The sequence below is a fragment of the Marmota marmota genome, unplaced genomic scaffold (genome assembly GCF_001458135.2).
Source record: "Marmota marmota marmota unplaced genomic scaffold, marMar, whole genome shotgun sequence".
NCBI lineage: Eukaryota > Metazoa > Chordata > Mammalia > Rodentia > Sciuridae > Marmota > Marmota marmota.
In genome coordinates this window covers 54,823,682-54,844,627 of record NW_025999968.1, presented here as the reverse complement: position 1 = coordinate 54,844,627, position 20,946 = coordinate 54,823,682, and the positions used below count along the sequence as shown (strand labels likewise).

At 41.9% G+C, this 20,946-nt stretch overlaps 1 protein-coding gene across 4 annotated transcripts in view; it reads left to right on the top strand.

The window, feature by feature from the left end:
• The window catches only part of Runx1 (RUNX family transcription factor 1), a 225,902-nt gene extending 205,284 nt beyond the window's left edge, over positions 1–20,618 (top strand). For all 4 annotated transcript variants that reach the window (XM_048803632.1, XM_015478733.2, XM_048803631.1 and 1 more), the window contains 2 exons: positions 10,016–10,177; positions 15,957–20,618. In XM_048803632.1, the coding sequence (XP_048659589.1) occupies positions 10,016–10,177; positions 15,957–16,432 (638 nt within the window). In that variant the 3' untranslated portion in view covers positions 16,433–20,618. The remainder of the gene's footprint in view (positions 1–10,015; positions 10,178–15,956) is intronic.
• Positions 20,619–20,946: the final 328 nt, after the last annotated feature.

Sequence of the window (20,946 nt, the reverse complement as noted above, 5' to 3'; positions counted from 1 at the left end):
GGAAGTGTCTGGGGTCCACATAAACCAAAGCACAGCTGGAGTAGCTTGTTCCCTCGCCCTCTCTCTTGCTGGTATTGTCCAGCATTCTCTTCCCTTTCGCCATGAAATGGGTTTTCCTTCTGATTTTATTACGATGTCGTGCTTCAGAGTTTGCTGCTTAAAACCAGAGTCTCTGGTATAAAATCCAATATGGATGCATTAAGACCTGGGTCACAGGAGCAGAAGATGACAGAGTCTTTAGGAAAGCTTTATGGCCTTCATGTGACTCTAGAATTTTTCAAAAACCCCTGACATTTGACAAAATCACAAAAGCACCAAAGTTAAAGTGCTGCTAGGGGAGGCACACAGAGGTCACCATGGCTGAGTTGGTGGGCAGGGTGTCCCTCTGTCTCCCCCACCAAAGGTGCTCTTGGCTCAGAGGCAACACTCAGCACAGATACCTGGGCCTGCAGAGATGGAGGGGTGACCCCCAGCGGAAGCCAAGCTGCCAAATGGCATGACAGATACCTGCAGGGACCCAGATCTCACTGTGAGCTGGGCTCAAGAGCATCATGTTCTCCAACATTGACAACTCATGGGGTGGGGGGCTTAGCCTCTGCAGTTTCAAAGACAACAACTCTTCTTTTCATGTCTGCTGCAAACCCAAAGCATTACAAAATCCTGGACAAAATCTTGGTTGCATTGCTTAATATGGTCTGCCCAAGGGACAGCACTTTCTCCATCTATTTAGGAGAGATTGCAGGTGCCCCTCTGGGGACGCCAGGAATCTCCTCATCAGAACACAGCAAGGACTGGCCAGAATATGCGGCCTTCCACACCATCCTGAACTGCAGGTTGGTTCTGACATCTCCCATCCTAGACCATCTGAGCAAAGCCTTCACCCCTCTACGGTATGTGCCACCCTCGTATGTGCAATGTCCTTTCAGAACAGCATGTTTCTTTAGTCACAGACAGTCCTGGGAGATGTCATGCCTCTCTTGCTTGTCGCATCCACTTTAGGCATCAGTAACTTGTCTTCTGTGAACAGGGGTCCTCAATCTATTCTGAGGGCCAGAGGCTGCCAGGACTTCCCAGCCCTTCACACAATATTTCTGGCTCATCCATTTCAAAGAAGGAAAAAAGAAGGCAAAAGTTCTTAAGAAGGACCTATGGATGGAGGGAAAAGCCATTTTTACCCTCCATATTTCGGAATTTGGAAGAGTAGAGGAAAGTATAGGGTCCTCATAGAAAAATTCAGATACACCACATATTATTCCGGTGTCACAGAAATGTATCCTGTAGGGTTCCTTCAGGTCTAGAAAGTATACTTGGAGGGCCCAGGAGCAGAAAGCGGGTACAGAAAATCCTTATGGATGAGAGGTCTGCAAGGGACACTTAGTTAACAAAGTACAGGGAAATAATCTGTCTGCAGGTGAGGACACAGAGGAGACCAGAAGCTGCCTTCCATGTACTCAGAGCCATGGTCCCTCCACCGAGTGCACCGAAGGTCATTCTCCCTCTGCCTCAGGGAAACAATGCCAAAAGAGAATGAGACGAGTTATAAAAACACCCGTCTCTTCCTGAAGCCAGTGACTTATCCCTGAACCCTTCCTCAGAGAGGACTCTGCCTAAATACAGAGCCCTTTTCCAGACACGTCTCAGACTGATCTGGCTGAGGGAGCGGCCTCGTGGTGAGGGTTGAACTGTTTCCCCTGGGAACTGTCTGGCAACTCTAATGAGGAATAGCACTTTGCATTTATAGAGAGCCTTTCATCTGTGGATCTCAAAGCTGCACCACAAACATTAATTAACTCTCACACCTGTGAGGCAGGTGAGTCTGGTTACCCCCATTTTTAAAGATGAGGAAACAGAGGTTTGAGAGGAAAAGGACTCCGGGGTGAGCCACCAGAGTTGGGAGTGGCCCTGATGTTAGGAACAAACGTTCCAGATTCACAGGGCCCTGACCACAAAGCCACGAAGCCTCTCCAGGCCCAGTGAGGAATGTAGGTCCCGGAAGCAGTGCGTGGTGCGCACACAGCCACACAGTTCCCTTCCTCTCTCTCCCAGGCAGCCTGCCACCTCCCAGGCCCGCTGCTTGGCAGAGAGGAGGGATCCCTCCAAACCCTGAAGGCCTTTGAAACACTGCATACCCGGGCAGGTCTCTGTCCCGGCTTGGTCTGGATGCTTCCCTTCAAAGTAATCGCTGGAACAATGAATGCATCTGAGCTACACATGACTAACCAAGATGTCTGCAGCCAGCCAGAGACAAACAGTTGGCAATCCCCAGAGCTCTTTCACAACCTCCCTTTTTTCCAGGATCCAGAGCTGATGGGAAACTGACTCACGTTATCACGGGTCTGCACTGATACAGTGACAAGGTGCTAATCCAGTGTCTGCTACCTGGGGGAACCTGGAGATGACACTACTGTTAGTTCTTGTGCTGTGTTGCAGTTTTACTCCTTGCACAGAAGCCAGAGGAAATGCTGCCTCTCAAAGACAGTAGACCTTTCAGGAAAAAGCCCCTTTCATCGCAGAGAATTACCCAGCCCCTGGGCCTGAAAGCTATCACAACTCTGCTGGTAGCTGCAAAGCCTCTGGGGGCAACTTTTGCTTGTAGGGGAGCCCAGATCTTTCTTCCCAAGGGTCCCAGATGAGGAGATGCAAGCCTCCACCGGGGCTCGCCCTGACACATCACCCTGGAAACTGACTCACATCTCTGAGTCCTGAGTCACATCCTGTTGTGTGTTCTGAGGCATCCAAGAGGGCATTACACCAGCTACCCATGACTGAGGTGCACTTGGAGGGCACCCTGGGAACTTCCCTGCCTTCTTCCAAACTGCAAGAGGGGGAAAAATCCTCTAAGGAAAAAACCAGAGTGGCCACAAGGGCTTATGTGTCCACTAAGCAGTTTTGGTTTTTTAGAAATAGATGATCAAGCCCCATCGCATGCAAAACTACTATTTATTTATAAATGGCTCTGAGAGGTGACTGAAAGAGCTGGCCTCTTAGAGATACTTCCATTCAGCCAGGCAAAGGGCTCTTTTAACTTCATCACCTGAGCAACAGAGCCCCATCGACTTCCCACCCGGGCAGAGGGAAGGTGTCACAGCTCACCGGGTTCTATTGGAAACTCAAGCTTGGGGGGTGGGTATCGAAAAGACCCTGGAAGTAGGTGGTCAGACCAATAGATAGATGTCTCTTATCTGTCCTCTTCTGTGGTCAGAGGAGAACATCAGAACGAGGCATGACATTTTAAACTTTTAAAAGAATAAACATTTGTTTTCACTAATTTTTCTCTTAATACTTTTCTTCTACTTGCTTTAGGTTTATATTGCTCTTTTTTTTTTCTTTAGTTTTTTTTTTAAAGTGGAAGCTTTGATTACTGATTCTGGAGCTTTCTTTTTTAATATGTACATTCAGTGCTACAAATTTCCCTCCAAGCATTGCTTTTGCTGCATTCCACAAACTGTAATGTTTATTTTTATTTAGTTCAAAACACTTTTTAATTTCTCCTAAGACTTCTTATTTGGCTTTGTGTAATGTAGAAGTATGTTGTTTAATCTCCAAAATTGGGGGGATTTTCCAGCTGGTTTTTTGTTTGTTTGTTTTTAGTTTAAATTCATGTGGCCTAAGAAAATACCTTGTAACACTGCAGTACTTTTAAGTTTAAGGTGTGTTTGGGGGCCTCTGTCTTGGTTAATTTTACACGTGAGCTTAAAATTATATTCTGCTGCTGCTTGTTGAGCAGTCCATGATGATCAAGTTGGTTGGTAGTGCTCTTCAGGTCAACAGTGTCCTCATTTTCTGCCCGCTTGATGTATCAAAGACTCAAAGGGGTGCTGACTCCTCTGACTATAACAATTTGTAGTTCTCCTCTAGTCCTACCAGTTTTTGCCTCAGGTTTCTTGGCCCACATGTTAAGGAATATTTCTTCTTAGAGAGGTCACCCCGTTATCATCATGTAATTTTCTTTATCACTAAAAACATCCCTTTTTCTCCTTCAGCCAGTTTTGTGTATGACTAACATAGCTGCACTGGATTTCTTTTGATTAGTGTTAGCATGGTGTATCTTTATCCTTCCCTTTACTTTTAACCTACCCAAGTCCACATTTAAAGTGAGTCCCTTAGAGGCAACGAATAGTTGGTTCTTACTTTTAACCCAGTCTGACAATCTGTCTTTAAACTGGTGTTTAGACTATTCGTACTTAAACTAGTTACTATCATAATTGGATAAATACCTGCCATATTTATAACTTTTAAATTTGTTGTACCTGGTTCTTCTTTCCCTCTCTTTTCTATCTTCTCTGGTTTTAAAAACATTTATATGATTCTATTTTATCTCCTCTGTGATCATGAAATATACTTTTTTTAAAAAAACGTCCTTAGTGGTTGCCCTAGAGTTTGAAAAACGCATGAATGATTAATCTAAGCTCACCATCGAATCATACTCTATCACATCTTTCGTGTCTGGCATTACTTTCATTCATTTATCCCCATGCTCCAACTGCCAATGTAGTGTAACTGTTGTCACTTTAAACAGGGTCATCTTTCAACTAAACAACAATAAGAAAAATAAGATTTTATTTCACCTTAATTTTATTCCTTCTCTGATGCTCTTCCTTTCTTCATGCAGATCTAAGTTTTTTGGCCTAGTTTTTGGTACTTCTTTTAACATTTCTTGTGTCTTGCAGCAATGAATGACTTCAATTTTTGTGTGTCAGAGGATGTCTTTATTTTTTTCACATTAGAAAGATGATTTTGCTGGGCACAGCACTCTAGGTTGGTGGCCTTTATCTTTCAACATGTTATTTTACTCGGCTCTCTCTTTGCATGGTTTCTGGGGGGAAATCTGCGCAGTTCTTACCCTTGTTCCTCCCTAGGCGAGTGTCATTCCCCTGCCCTGCCCCGGCTTCTTTAAAGATTCTCTCTTCTCTGCTTTCTGCATTGTTGTAGGTTTGGTGTTTGACTTGTTTGGAGTTTTCTGAGCTTCCTGGATCTTTTGTTAATTTTGGAAATTTCTCAGCCATTAATACTTAAAAATATTTCTCCTACTGTGTTTTCTCTTTTTTCTCCTTCTGGCATTCCAGGTGTACATGTCATGCCTTTTAACATTATCCCACAGTTCTTCCATGTTCTGGATTTTCCCTTCCATTTTTCTCCTTATCTTTTAGTCTGGGAAGTTTCTATCACACATCTTCAAGTTGACTGATTCTTTCCTCAATCAAGCCCTGATACTGATGAGCCCTAAAAGGTGTACCTCGTTTCTGTTAGTGTTTTTCATTTCCAACATCTCTTTTTGAGTCTTTCTTAGAATTTCCATCTCCTGCCCATCTGTTATTGTATGTTATCTTCTTTTTCCATTAGAGCCTTAACATCTTATTAATTATAGCTGATTTTCCTGCTGGAAATTCTAAAATTTGTGTCATATCTGAGTCTGGTTCTCACACTTTTTTGTGTGTTTTCTCTTGAAATTTTTTTGAAAGTTGAACATGAATTATCAGGCAGTAGGAACTTCAGCAAAGAGGCCTTTAGAGTGAGTTCTGATGTTTGTTTAGGCAGGAATTGAGCTGTTTTTAATGTTTACTGCTGCTATAGCTGCCAAAGGATTCAAATCTCTCCACTGTCCTTGCTTTTGTCTCCCTTATCATCATTGGGCTTCCCTACAACCTCCTCCTTAAATAGCCTCTGCCTTGAAGCTCCTTAAGCTGTAGCCCACTATTATATTGATTCCATGAGAACATAGCAGAGTTCATGAGCGGAAAACAAAAAACAAAAAATGCCATTCCCAGATAAGACTACAGCTCCCAGGAGTTTCTTCCCCTATTTTCAGCTTCCGGCAGTTTTATCACAATTGTCCCCATCAGTATACATGTCCAGCAGCTTCTGCTGTTGGTAAGCAGCCCTCACTGGGATTCTCTGTATTTTCCTGCCTCTCAAGATTTGAGGTGCAGCCTGCCCTGCAACTCCACTTCCCTAGTAGATCCTAGAGAAGTCATGGGTATTCAGTTTGTTCAGCTTTTTTCTGTTGTACAGACAAGAAGGACAATCCTGACTCTTCACATTTGGAGCTCAAACTGGAGAAGCAGGACATTTTGACATTAATTATTTGATAGGGTCATTATTGACTCGAGACATTTTAATATCACTGTATAAAAATAAATAAAAGCAGTCCCATTATAAAATGTAATCTGCATCAAAACATTATCTATTCTTGAAACACCTCAGTGCAGAAAGACTTCAACTTAAAATTTTCAAATCAAATCCAGTACATTTTAAAAAATGAAAACATGAGTTTAAAATACTGAATTCTTGCCATCTCCACTTTCATGGCAAATTTCTAGTTTCCTTATTCCTTCACCATTTCATCTCCTGAGCCCAGCTCCTTAGCACAGAATAAAGCAATGTCACCTGAGCCTCATCCTGCAGCATGTGTGTGTTGCCTTACCAATAAACATCAGATGTCTCTTGGTATAGGCTTCTTTTTCTTTTCAGTAATATAATCATAATAATTACTCAGACTTATTGAGCATTAACTATGGTCAGAAACTGTGGTACTTGATTTATATATGGCTTATCTTACTTATTCCTCACTGTCAACATTTGAAGTCAGAAAACTATGGAGCAGAAAAAAAATATGACTTGCTTAAAGTCATACGGTTTATGGTGAAGGCAGAATTCAGACTGAATCTGAGAGTTAAGTTCTGTACTTTCCCTTGACTTTTCCACTCACAAGCAGAACATAAGCACCTAACAAATACCATTGGACTTCTTACCTCTACCTTGGGAATAGCTGTTTGCAAGTCCAAATTAGACAATTAACTTAGAGCAGTTAGCCTTGATACAGCCCTTAGATTCCCCCAACGGTCGTAAATCCTAGAAGCAAGGACTACAACCCATTCATTAGTGAGTCTCCAACACAGTGGCCCTAGTAAAGCAAAAATGTTTGTGGAAATATGAATGAATGAGCAAGTGAAAAACTTTCCAAACCTATGGATGGATGGATGAAGCAACTCTCAATATGATGACTAATGCAACAGAAAAGTTTCCAAACACCACAGAGTCCTCAGATCTTCACTGACATAAGTTGTGGTAGGGCAAGAACTATATTAGTTTTACCACTATTGTCAGCTAAATTAGCATATGCCTGCCACATAGTATATGTTTAATGAACTTGTGTGATTTTTGATGAATTGACTTTTTGGAGGAAACCCTTCAAGAACAAGTAGCCCTGTGCTTTGGAGAATGACTGTTGGTGCTTCTCTTCCTCATCATATGGCCTTTTCTAGATAACTTCCATCTTATCCCTCCCTATTTTCTCTTCCCCAAATATATATAGTTATGATTACAAGGACCATTCCTTAACCCATATTCCCCACCTGATTCTTCCTGGCTTTGTTTAACAAACAAGCCCAAGTTGCATACAAGTTAAGCCCAGAAATACCCGGTATTTAAGAATCCTGCTCTGTTACTATCAGAAGGGATTTAGAGATCACATCCTTTGGGAGATAAGAATAAGAAAGCATAAATGAGTAATCCAAGATCACCTAATTGCTCACCACACAGACAGGCCCAAAGCCCACTTCTGCCTGTCAGTCCAGTGCTCCAGGCAGCCCACGACACAGCCATTTCTATGCTTGCCTGTTCATGTGGGCCCCATCGGAGCAAAGATGGTAACTTTGGTAAATTATATGCAGGAAGCTCCTTATTGTCACACCCATTTTGTTCTTTTTCATTAAGAACACTTGTAGGAGAAGAAAACACCCAAAACTGCAAGGAAAGGCTCACCATCACCACCTTCTGGCCCACCACTGGCAATGAACCCAAGCACACAATTCACAGTGATCACAGGAATGGAAGCCGATGGGAGGGTGGCTTCAGGTTTTGTGTGTTGTCCCCTACTCTGAAACCTGGAAAGCCAAGTTATGGTGTAAAGTAAGATTATATTGAATCTGTAACCCTGTGTTTAAAAAGAGAAATCACAGAACTTGGACTTTAATCATAAAGATCATTTTACCAAAGCATATTTTTAAAAGGCTGTGAAATATTATGCAACGTTTGCATGGTTTAATTATGAGTTTAGAAAAGCCTAGCACAACTTTTTCACTACAGTAAAACATGACAGAGCATGAATCATGGCATAATGCTTTATGCTTAGTGTGGTTTTAGACATGGGTTTAGGGGTACTAGGCTGTCTACACAACAAGGCGTGAATTACGATACCGCAATTCACACCCCAGAGGGCTTTATGACAATTATAAAACCTCTTTTGTTTGCTTTTTAAGTGATTAGAATATTTGAGTACTATATATTCACTTAGTAAATGTGTGTATCTAGAACATAATGCATCTTATAGAAAACATCTGAGTATGTGATTTTTTTTCCCACTTGGAGCAAAATACATCAAGTAACATGAAAATATTGAATAGTCTACTATATCTGTTTGCCTTCAACTACAGAAACTGCCAGCTATGAGATTAATAGGAGCTTCAACTGCAGTTCAACATTTATTTTCCACTGAGTTTAATATGGACCAGCTCTCTTACTCCTTCCATCTCTTCAAGTTCTCTCAAATTTGGGGGGAAAATGAAGACCTCTCTTTACTATTAGATTCGAAAGATTCCAAGTTAAAAAATATTTGCCCAGAAACTACCAGGTTTTTGAAACTTAAAACTGAAGATGTTTTTGAGGGGGGAAAAAAGAGAGAAATGGATCAGTACGAGGGAGGGAGGAAGGCTATCAGGGAAAGAGTGGGGAGGAAGACTTGGGTCTCCAAATGTCTGATTCTGTTGTCCACTGTGGCAACTTCCAAGAGATAAACATAAAAAGAGATAAACTTTGCTGGAAATGCAGTCTCTGGAGGAGCAGACCCACATATTTCATAATGAGCAGGAATAACTCATTTCGTTATAACACAGGGTTCACAAAACTTAAACCTGGTGTTTTCCTAAAGAAGCCTGATCTTCCTGGATTGCAACTCCCAAGGTCATGAGGCTTTAACTATGGAGAGACCTTTGGGAGTCATGTAGTTTCTGTTATTTTTGTCCACAATAGAGATGGGACACAAAGAGAAAATAAATGTTTAACCCTAAAGAAATGTAAAACTGTCCTGTAGTAGGGAACAGCATCTGACTTAAATTTCCTTGCATATTTTGCCTAAGCACAGAGGCCCCACCCCCTCACCTTTTCTTCTGCAAACAATGTGATGCTTTGGAAAACTAAGAGTCTTCTGTGTGCTACAGTGAAACTGACAAAATCCATTTTGTCTAAATCCTTTGAAGTCAGACTATTGTCCCTTCTCTGTCTCAAGTCTCTTATTATAATGGCAATCTATAAAATATTTACTAAAAAAATCTGCCCTTCAAATGTTGCAAACTTCAAGTCTGGAAAAGCAGCAGGCTGCCTGGGTTGACAGAGCCAATGCCACTGCTGGGTTTGTGAACAGGTCATTAGAGCCACTGCCAGTTCCTCAGCCAGATCTTCTCTGTCGTTCTTGGAAGATCATCCACCTACATGGAAAACACAAGCCCATGGAATATTTTTGTCAAAGGTACAAAAAGTTGCCAAACTCCACATCCCTTTTGCTTACTGAATACCGATAGACAGGTGATCACCTGAGTTTAATGTAAAATGTTTCCAATAATGGTAACTAATTATTGGTGAAGCTTGAAAGGGCCACCGAGTGGCCCATACCTGAAGTCAGCAGGTATTGTAGGTCCAGTACTCCAACAGTTTGAACAGAACACTCAAAAGCATAATCGACTCCCTTGTCATTATTAGTGTGATTAAATAAAACCTTTGGAAGGAAGAGTTGTCTGACAAAAATCAAATATATTTCAGTATCTGTACCTCAGCATCTTCTAAGGGAAAAAGCATATAATGGGCAGATTCTTGGAGTCAAGTAGGCATACTGAACACTGGTGAACAAACTGCATGAATTATAATATATTTAAACAAAGGTTGCTCGTTTCTTATAAAGTAATTTTATTTTTAAATCCCACCCCACACAACTCTAACCTGCCTCCCTGATTCCCTACAGATACAAGGCAGATCCAGCCGTCCCCACCATGGTCCTACGATCAGTCCTACCAATACCTGGGGTCGATCGCCTCTCCTTCTGTACACCCAGCAACGCCTATATCACCTGGACGTGCCAGTGGCATGACAAGCCTCTCTGCAGAACTTTCCAGTCGACTCTCAAGTAAGTCTTCTGAAAATATTTACAGCACAGCTGTGGTGGAAGGTTTGGGAGGCTAGAGGAGGTGGCATAAAGGGGGTTGGCAGACCATTATTAATTGACTAAAACATGACATAATGACAGAGTTGCCTATCTCTGCTCTAAATCCCTTGCCCATGCATAGATTCTTTCTTTTTTTTTTTTTTTTTTTTTTTTTTTGGACCAGGGATTGAACCACACCCTCAATTGATTGATTGAGACAAGGTTCTCACTAAGTTGTGTTGGGACTTGCTAAGTTGCTGAGGCTGGCTTTGAACTTGCCATCCTCCTGCCTCAGCCTCCTGAGCTGCTGGGATTACAGATGGGTGCCACCATACCTGACAAGTATGCAGTGATTTTTCTTGATACTGAAAGACAGGGACTATGAATATGGAGACAGAAGTGGCTTGGAGAATTTGATTCCTTGGGCACTGGGGGTTGTTCATGTTTGTCGGGAAAGAATGGTAGCTAAAGGGTTAACCTGTAAAGCTAAAGTGGCCATCTTTCAGAACTCATTATTCCAACTGGATTGTGGGCTGATGGAACTGGTCTATCTGGTGGTGGTGAGTTTTCATAGGTCCCATGAATGACACGATGGGGCACATGCAGGATAGGAAGCAAATGTACCCCAAATGAGGTATTCTCGAGTAAGAGCTATTCAGACCAAGGTTAGAGGGGCACAGTGAAAAGCTCAGGTGTCATGGTTAGCATAACTGTTGTTAATATGAGCTCATTAAATATTAGTCATTTAACTTACAAGCCCTTTAGGCTTGGCACTCACCTTTGCTTGTGGGCAGGGAAATCAGAGTTACAGAGAAAAATTCCTTTGTTGAAAGCAAAAGAAGAAACTTACTATTTGGGGCTTTGAAATTGGAGCTGGACCAAACTGTGGAAATATTTCAGAGAACTTAAGCATTATGAGGCCTGCAAACACACTTGCATGTGTGTTGGAACCAGGGGAGGGTGATGGGTTTTGCTTTTTAGCTCTTGGGATCAGATTATAGCAGATTACAGGGTCAGGCAAAGGAGTCACGTCTGCCATTTTGAATGTTGTGAACTTCTGTTTTCCAAACAAGTGTGATTACTTGAAATCTCACCAGATGCCTTAACTGCTTCTTAGTGCTTCATATAAATATCTCCTCAGAGCTACTCAATAACAGCACTATTGACATTTGGGTCAAATAATTCTTTGTTGGGGCAGGGGAGGGGTGCTGGGTGCTATGTGCTGTAGAATATTTAGCAGCACCCTTGGATTCTAGGTGCCAGTGGCACCTAGAATGAAATGTTAGGGAACCTCCCCTAAGCGTGACACTCAAAAATGTCTCCAAACATTGCCAAATGTCCACAGGGCAGCAAAACTGCCCCCATCTGAGAACCACTGCCTTCAGATGTTCCTTGATGCTACAGTAAAGCAGGAAAGCCAACCTAGGTATTGTTTTCACATTCTTTTGGGCCATTAATGCCAATATTTTCACTGCTGGTCTAAGGAGTTGAGTGCCATCTGTTCAGCTTTTTTCTAAAAACCTATCTCTTGGGAACAGAACTTGATTCCAAAGGCCCCTGTCAGCTTTTACTGGTTCTTCTCAGCAGAACTGCTGTGCCCACTGATTATAGTCTACATCTGAAACAATCACTGCTTCCCTTAGAAATATCCTTGCTGCTGGTCTGTCCCTTAGAATTTATTATATGAATCTTCTGACTTGATTACCACCCAAGATCTGTACCTATAGTCCAAGAATCCTCAAGGTCAGCTCCTCCAGCTGCCCAGTGTTCAGAAGTAAGGGTGGCTTTTTAAAAAAGAATATATACCATGTGTATTCCCAAATCTATAATCATACTATGCTTCTAAATAACACGGATTCCATCACCCGAGGAGTAAGGACAGATGCTTTGTGGCATGGGATTAGGACATGGATAAAAACCACATCCCATTCCAGCACTCCGGAATGATGCTCTGCCGTCCTGGAGGGAGGACTGGAGAATTCCAGGCAAGCTTTCACCAGTGGCAGAGAACAGCCTGGGAGACACTCTTCAACTTGGCAGAACTCCCTCTGAGAAATCAAGCCTGGAGCACAGAACTAAAAAGTGTTGTCATAAACCTGGGGGCAGGAGGGGGCTGGGGTACATAAAAGAAAGTGGCTGCCCAGACCGACAGCTTTGAGAACTTGACACTGCTCTGTGGCTGCTTTACCTTTTAATCTCACCTGACAGCTCTGTGTGTTGCCCCTCTCCCAGCCCCCAGCCCCACCTGGGCTTCCTTCTGCACTGGGGACATGGACACTGTCTGTCTCTCTCCCTGTCCTTTGCAGACAGACTCCACACCTTGTCTGAAAAGAGTTGTCATCTGGAGGTTTACTTTTCTTTTCTTCTTTTAAAAAAAAAAAAAATTAATGTTTAGCTGCCAACCTGGGCGACAGACAGCATGCATTAATCTGAGTCATGCAAAAGATCCTTTTAAGGCAGCCATTATCTGCTCAGGTTGTTTAATCCTTTGGGGGCAGTGGGAGGGGCCCTGGAGTGGGGCTGCTTTCATCCGTGTCAAGCTGCAGAGTAGAGACTTGATCTGTCATGGCAAATATTTAGCCCGATGGATGGGGAAACATTTCCAACTAAAATACCTGAATCTCCTAATTCCAGATTTCCTATTCTTAAAAAGCTCCCTATGACCATCTCTGCCCAGACTGCTACTGAATAAGGGGGCACCAGGCCTGCCAAAAGGACAGATAAGCTATGACCCAGTAGGTGACTTGTTCATGACTGATGGGTCGTAATAAGGGCTGTTAGAACAGACACAAAAATGAAAACAAGCATTTGAACAGAACACTTGAACTTGAACATATCTAGAGGACTTAAGTTGTTTTATTATCAAAATGTGTGTAAAAATGATAATCTGACCAAATGGATGGTCTTTTGGGGAATGACATTGCTACTGTATAGATAGAAGAATCATCGCAGGCAGTGTTTCAGGATCTTTCAGATATTCTGCCCACAGTGAAAGAATTATTTTTCCCCAACAGCTGAGACTGTAACATCATTCCAGTACTTACAGCCATGACAAATCAGGGACTCACTCAGGATTCCAGTAACTTGGTACCATCACCACATTACCATGTAGTAGTTGGAACAGACTGGCAGAGCATATCCAGACACTGCTATGAAACAGGGTGACCTTTCATTCATTTTTCCAGTAGATTCACCTTTTTGTCTCAGGGCAGATGAAGCAAGAGGAATAATGGGCAGAGTCATTTATTTGTGTCCAGAGCATTGCATCAGATGACAACAAACTGATTGTATTTGCCTAATGCTTTTCCTCCTACCTCGGCTTCTCCCTAGACTATATAAATCTAACTGGAAAAATGGAGTCAAGCTTCCTGTTAACTCTCAAATGTGTCACAGCTCTCTGTGTAAGCAAAAACAAGTGACACAGGGCTTGCTCACAGATGGCCCCGCAAGCAGGCAGGGATGAACCCTGTGGAATGAGGTGTGGCCTGGCTTGAGAATGAGCTAGAGAGTGGCCAAGGAAGGGCAGCCCCAGAACTACTGTCAGTTTACAACGTTTTCCCTGCCCACATGTCTGACTCGCTTTGAAAAGATTAACAGGAGTGTTTGTTTGAAAGTCAGACTCCTGGTTTCCTCATTAGTGGAGGGATTTGCTGTAGACTTTGGCTGTTCCTATAAACTTTAATTACCTTTCTGATGAGGAGTAGATCCCCTCATCACATTCACCCTAAATGTACACAGGAGTTCGTTTTTAAAAAATGTGTTAGTGCAATAAAAGATTATTGGGGGACTGGGTCAGAATGGGAGGAGAGAGAAAGGGAGAGAGAGAACACTAGCTCTCCCTGCTGGAATAATAGACTTGAAATATGAGGAAGTTGATCAACAGCCAATGCCTTCCAAAAACAGATTAATCCGCTCCGGTAGCTTTCCTTTCAGAGCAAGCTTTTGGCTCCATCAAGGATCTCTATCAGTCTGAACTCAAAAGGACACAGGCTGCATGCCATCTGAGCTTAGAGTTATTTTATATGTTGATTTGATAACTTAAAATTGTGAACATTTAATTCTTGCTTCTGCTCTTTTCTTGCTGTCTTTGGATTTGCTGATGTAATGACTATAGTCCTGGTCTGCTCATTTAATGAATAATTCTGAGGAATAAAAACTACCCCAGGGTGCCATCCTGTATGTGCAAAGGTTCTCAGACAGGGTTGACTGGGACCCTCACCCCAGCTCTCAGATAACTTTTGCAATGGGTTGTCAAAATGGAGAGGGGGGCACTCCTGGCATCTAGCAGGAAAAGGCCACAGATGCTGCCAAACATCCTATAGTGCACAAGACGCTCCCCAACCCCCCCTACCAATAGTCTAACTGAAAAAATTAATAGTGCTACTTCTGATAAACTCTGATCTGCAGGACATAGGAAACTCTTCCTAGTACTCATAACCTCTTGAAATTTCCAATGGCAACCTATGGGTTAGAAAAATGCAGAGGGATACAGTGAACAACCACAGCCAAAGAATTTGTGAGACAGAAAATTCACAATCTTATGAAATGAATTTTATAAACAAAGATTTGCCATTCCTTGTAAAATTTCAACATGTGCAAAAATAGAATAGATAAATCAAGGTTCTACATTCAGTGATTTGGTTCAACAAGCTACTGGAGCACATATTAGAGAATATCAAGTGAAATCAAGGCTGTATTGTTTCTACACATTTGGAACCAGTCTGAAGACAGAGGTCGCGAGAGAGAAGTGCTAATGGTATTTACCAACATTCTCTTTAGTCATTACTATGGCATGCATTATGTGGATAATGAGAAATTTTAGCAATTTCAGAACAGGCTTTCAAAAATGGCAGAGTTTTCTATGATTCAACCTAAGTATTATGTATAATGTAGCAGTATATATTAATACTGTCATATTCAATTACTAGTAATATATCAAGTGTATCTGTTACATTATATATAGTGTTATGTCATTGTATATTGTTATATTAATGTTGATACATTGACATTCATATTATCAATATATTAATTGGCATTAATATCGATTAACATATATAGAGAGTAGATTTTTTTTTTAGTAAAGAACCAGAGAATAAATATTTAAGGATTTATGGGGCCTACAGTTGCTGTCACAATCACTCAACTTTGCTCAAAAGTGGTAGCTCAAAAGCAGCCATAGGCAATATATATGAGAGAGTGAGGCTATGTTCTACTTTATGAGTGGACAATGGATTTTTAATTCCTTATAATTTTCACATCAGAAAATACTATTCTTCTTTGGACTTTTTATTCCCTACCATTAAAAAGAAGAAGAAGAAGAATTCATAACTCCCAGAATGTTAAAAAAAAAAAAAAAATCTTAAGCTTTGGCCCCGTCACATTTGGCTGACAGGCTGCAGTTTGCCCCCTTAGGATCAAATCACTCTTTTATCTATATGGTACATATTACACTGTAGCACATCTATGTGTCTATGTAATACAAATATTTATTTTACAATATCATCCCTATAACATATGCCATATTACCTAGTGGCCTATATTACTGTCTGTCTCACTATTAGTTTTCATACCCACCTCCCTGGGTGATTAGCATTCTGGACAAAACCCACACCTTCCTGGACGGCAGCATTCTGGGCAGTCCCCTCACTTCCTGGGACAAGGCATTCTGGGTGGTCGCCCATTTCCTGGGCAGGAGCAGTCTGGCGGAAGGGGCGTGGCCTCAACACCACACTCATGGCAATTTTCTCCTCCGCCCCTGCAGCGGCGCCCGACTTGACGGCTTTCGGTGACCCGCGCCAGTTCCCCGCGCTTCCCTCCATCTCAGACCCTCGCATGCACTACCCAGGCGCCTTCACCTACTCCCCGACGCCTGTCACGTCGGGCATCGGCATCGGCATGTCGGCCATGGGCTCGGCCACCCGCTACCACACGTACCTGCCGCCGCCCTACCCCGGCTCATCGCAGGCGCAAGGCGGCCCGTTCCAGGCCAGCTCGCCGTCCTACCACCTGTACTACGGCACCTCGGCCGGCTCCTACCAGTTCTCCATGGTGGGCGGCGAGCGCTCGCCACCGCGCATCCTGCCGCCCTGCACCAACGCCTCCACGGGCTCCGCGCTGCTCAACCCCAGCCTCCCGAACCAGAGCGACGTGGTGGAGGCCGAGGGCAGCCACAGCAACTCGCCCACCAACATGGCCCCGGCCGCGCGCCTGGAAGAGGCAGTGTGGCGGCCCTACTGAGGGTGACGGGCCTGCTCGGCCTCCGAGCCACGCGTCCGCTCGCTGCCACGTGGGCACGTGGCGAGGCAAACAGGAAGTTCCCGGAGGGAAACTGTGAATGCTTCTGATTTAGCAATGCTGTGAATAAAAGAAAGATTTTATACCCTTGACTTAACTTTTTAACCAAGTTGTTTATTCCAAAGAGTGTGGAATTTTGGTTCCCGGGGGGCAGGGAGGACGCAATTCACCCTGTTTGGCCTCTCAATTCTTATTTCTAATTTTTCTTTTCCGCACCTTATAAATTGCAAAATGCAAATTTGCATTTGGGTGGTTTTTATTTTTACAAACATATATATAAATTTGAGCTTGCTTCTTTCTTGCTTTGACAATTGAAAGAAATATGATTCCCTTTTCTGTAAGTTTTATTTAACTTTTCTTTTGGACTTTTGGGTAGATTTTGTTTGTTTGTTTTGAGAGACAGCTACAGCTTTGGGTCATTTTTTAACTACTGTATTCCCACAAGGAATCCCTAGATATTTATGTATCTTGATGTTCAGACATTGACTTATGTGTTGATAATTTTTTTAAACTATTTAAGTGTACTTATATTAAGAAGAAAGATATCAAGTACTACATTTTTTTTATAGTAGCCAAAGTTAAATGTATTACATTGAAGAAGGCTGGAAAAAAAGGATGGGTAATGTGATTGCTTGGTTATCTAGAAATATTGTTTACATTAAACTCCCTTTCATGTTAATCAAACAAGTTGGTAGCTAATGCAGCAATGTTTTAAATAGGATTTTAGACACTGAGGGTCACTCCAAAGATCAGAAGTATGGGATTTTTCTTCTAGGCTCAATACAGGGTCTCATATCTGGCTCCCTCTTCAAACAGGTTAAATCTGGCCCCATAGGTGCTAATGATTCCACCTATGAAGAGGATTTTTTTTCTGCCCAGGGGTATACTCACTCCATGGCCTTCTGAGAATTTCAGTCATGTTTTGTAACAACACATCCAAACTAAGCTGTGTGAAGGAGCAGTATTACTTTGGGAACACATAAATGATTGAATTTATCATTTCCTTAACTGCTCAATTCTGGGATAACAAGAAAATATTTCTCTTTAATATAGTACCCATTCATTGAAGCAGAATAGGACTATGGCTATCCCCCAAAGATGGGAGCAGAAGAGATAGGACTGGGTTCTTTTAGGACCACAGGTCTCCAGCTAAATTTTCAGAGGGTGGGCCCAAAACCAGGCCTGAAGAAGTCAATTTCCCTCTGCCTGCCTCAGTGGAATCATGTGGGAGAGCCTCATACCACCTGTGCAGGACCCCCATCTCTGGTTGCTCACTCACCAAGTTTTGTGTTGCTTCCACCAGGCTGAGACCCTGCCCTATGGGGTGTGTGCACTTCTATCTGTGCACCAGCATGACAGGAAAGTTCATGTCACTGCTGCCCATGGCTACAATTCAAATGTATACAATGTCACTGTAAATTTTATAGCACTATTTTTATTGGAGGACTTGGTCAGAATGCAGTTGTTGTACAACTCATAAATACGAACTGCTGTTTTGACATGTGTGCTCAAAATGATCTGGTGTTATTTAATGTACCTCTTAATTAGTTGAAACAATTTCAGGTCAACTCTGAAGAGTGTTTGAAAGCAGGACTTCAGAACAGTGTTTGATTTTTATTTTATAAATTTAAGCATTCAAATTAGATCTTTGGCTGCAGGCAGCAAAACAGCTGGACTTATTTAAAACAACTTGTTGAGTTATATATATATATATTGATTATTTGTTTTACACAGATGCAGTAGCACTTTGGTAAGAGTTAAAGAGTAAAGCAGCTTGTGATGTCAGGTTGTTCTTATCTAGAAGAGCTATAGCAGGTCTTGGAGAAACTCAGAAATATTCATTTTCATTTTAGATAATACTCCCGCCACAATTAAGTTTCAGTAAATTATTCCATATCACACTTTTTTGCAGCTTAATTATCACCAATGTTAGAAAAATTAAAAACTAATTTCTGAAAAGGACCATTAGCCTATTTCCCCCAAGTAGAATTTAAATGTTGTTTTTAGCCCATGTTTCCATACATGACCTAAGAAAATGTTGGGGAAAGATGAAGGAAAAAAATTATATTTTTCACTTTAATTCTGATACCTGAAGATATTCCAACTCAAAACCAGCCTATTACCCCCTAAGAGGGGAATCAGATAATCTCTCATGGAACCTTTACTCTCAAAGCCATGTATGGAGAGGATTTATCACTTTGTTGTAGACTCATTTATTTGGCCATTCAGAGCTTCACAGACCCTTACCAGCATATATAGTATTTAATCATTTCAGGAAAAAAAAAAACAAAAAAACACCACATTAGTTCTTTTGGAGATAGGTCTCATCCAAACAAATTTTTGCCCCTGAGGAATTGCATTCATTACCTTCAGGTAAATTAAGATATTAGCAAGACCCTTAAGCCAACCATGTAATTACTGTATGTATCTGGGAACATTGGTCCAGGAGAAGAAAGACTGAACACACTGTTTCTACTGCTTATTCATGTCCTTACATATGATTCCTATATGGACACAGACTTCAGTTCTTTCTGCTTTTCTTACTATCTGACATTGTACTTCTTTTCCTCTGCCCCTCAATGTGTCCCTTTTCCTCTCCCCTCCAAGCCCCACCTTCTTCCTCCTTCATCCTCCCATTCTCTGGGGAAGTAGCCCACACCCACCCCATACCAAATGTCCAGAACACAGGAGGTCCAGTTCTTCTCCCTTTGCATAAAGAACAGGGTGAGTCAGCCTTTCTCCTGCTCATGGGTTTCTTCCAACAGAAGAGAGACATTGCCAACCATTTTGGATCTGCTTGCTGTCCAAATGCAGCAAGAGAAACCTTCCTCGGCAAATTACAATCAGGGAGTACAGAGCCTTTCTGCTGCCTAAGGTTTCTGGGCAGATAAACAGAAATTCTCTGATTAGAAAGGAAATGAATGGTTTCACTCAAATGTCCTGCAATTTAGGATTGCAGATTCCTGTTTCCTTGGGACATTCCGTCCTGGTTTTGACGGTTTTTTGTTTTGTTTTTGTTTGTTTTTTCTTCTTCTTCTTCTTTTTTTTTTTTTAGGGGAATGACATGTTTGGGGTCTTTTATACATGAAAAAAGATTGGTTTGACAATAATCTCAGACAGAAACTTTTTTTTAAACATCTGAACAAAATACCTTTTGGTTTACCCTAGAGTATACATTTGTTTGAGGTTTTTTGTTTGTTGGTTGGTTGGTTTGTTGGGAATTTCTTCCCTCCCTTAAGCCAGGTCAGTATTGATGATGCTGATCATTTGGCTTGTTTTTTCTTTCCCCCTTCCAGAAGGGTTCAACAAAGTTAATTGTATTTATGTATGTAAATAGATTTTAAGCTTCTTTATAAAATATTGTTAATGCCTGTAATAACTTTTTTCAATTTTTTGTGTGTTTCTAAGGACTTTTTCTTATGTTTGCTAAATACTAGGAAAAATGCTTCTTTCTATTTTGTTTATTTTAGACTTAAAAACAAGCTACTTCTTATTCACTTTTGTAAACAGCTAATAGCATGGTTCCGATTTTTTTTTTTTAAGTTCACTTTTTGTTCTAGGGGAAATGAATGTGCAAAAACAAAAAGAACTGTTGGTTATTTGTGTTATTCTGGATGTATAAAAATTAATGGAAAAATAAACTTCCAAATTGAAATGACAGTATAATACATCTATTGGAAAAACAATGGAGAATGTAGTTCTACTTCAGCCCCTACCTAGTGACTGTGCATCAATTATTAGATCTGGTCACAGGCACCCTGAAAACTGGTGCATGGGCTTCTTTCTCCCTGGTACTGACATTCTGAATACTTCCTGAAGGGGAACTGTCAAGCTCAGGTTTTCAACCAGATAAGATACAAGAGAATACCCCAGAAGCCCCTCTGCAAGCTGTTTCTAAGTAGCACGGGAGAGCAGGTACTCCATGTGCACAGTCCACTGTACAGTCAGGGTGGGCAGCTGCCCCTCTTCTGGGAGGGCCTGTCATGCCCAGCCTGTGCAGGGCAGCTGGACTGCTGCTGCCAGGAGCCATTGGAGCCTTACTTTCTTTGTACCACAGTTTCCTCTGTAAATCCAATATTATAACTAGTGTGAATGGCAAATAAACAATTTGACAAGTACGCACACCTTATTAAATTGGTTTTGTCTTTCTCTGAGATGGATGCCTAGAATGTCAAGTGAAGCCCATTACAACTCACTATGAAAATATTTTCCACAAATGACCTCAAGCCCAAGTCTGAGCCCTCACCCTTCAGTCCTTCCAGCATGCCCTGGCTTCTGAGGCATGATGACCCAGAGAAGGCCTAGACACCTGGGCTTGATTCTTTGGGCATGAAGGAGCTCGAAAGTATGTTTTAATGCATTTTTAGAATAAAAGGTGTGTGTCCAACCTGAGACCAGTCACACACATCTGCCTTCATTTCTATAAATACACAAGTCAGGTCCGGGTAGTAGTTGGG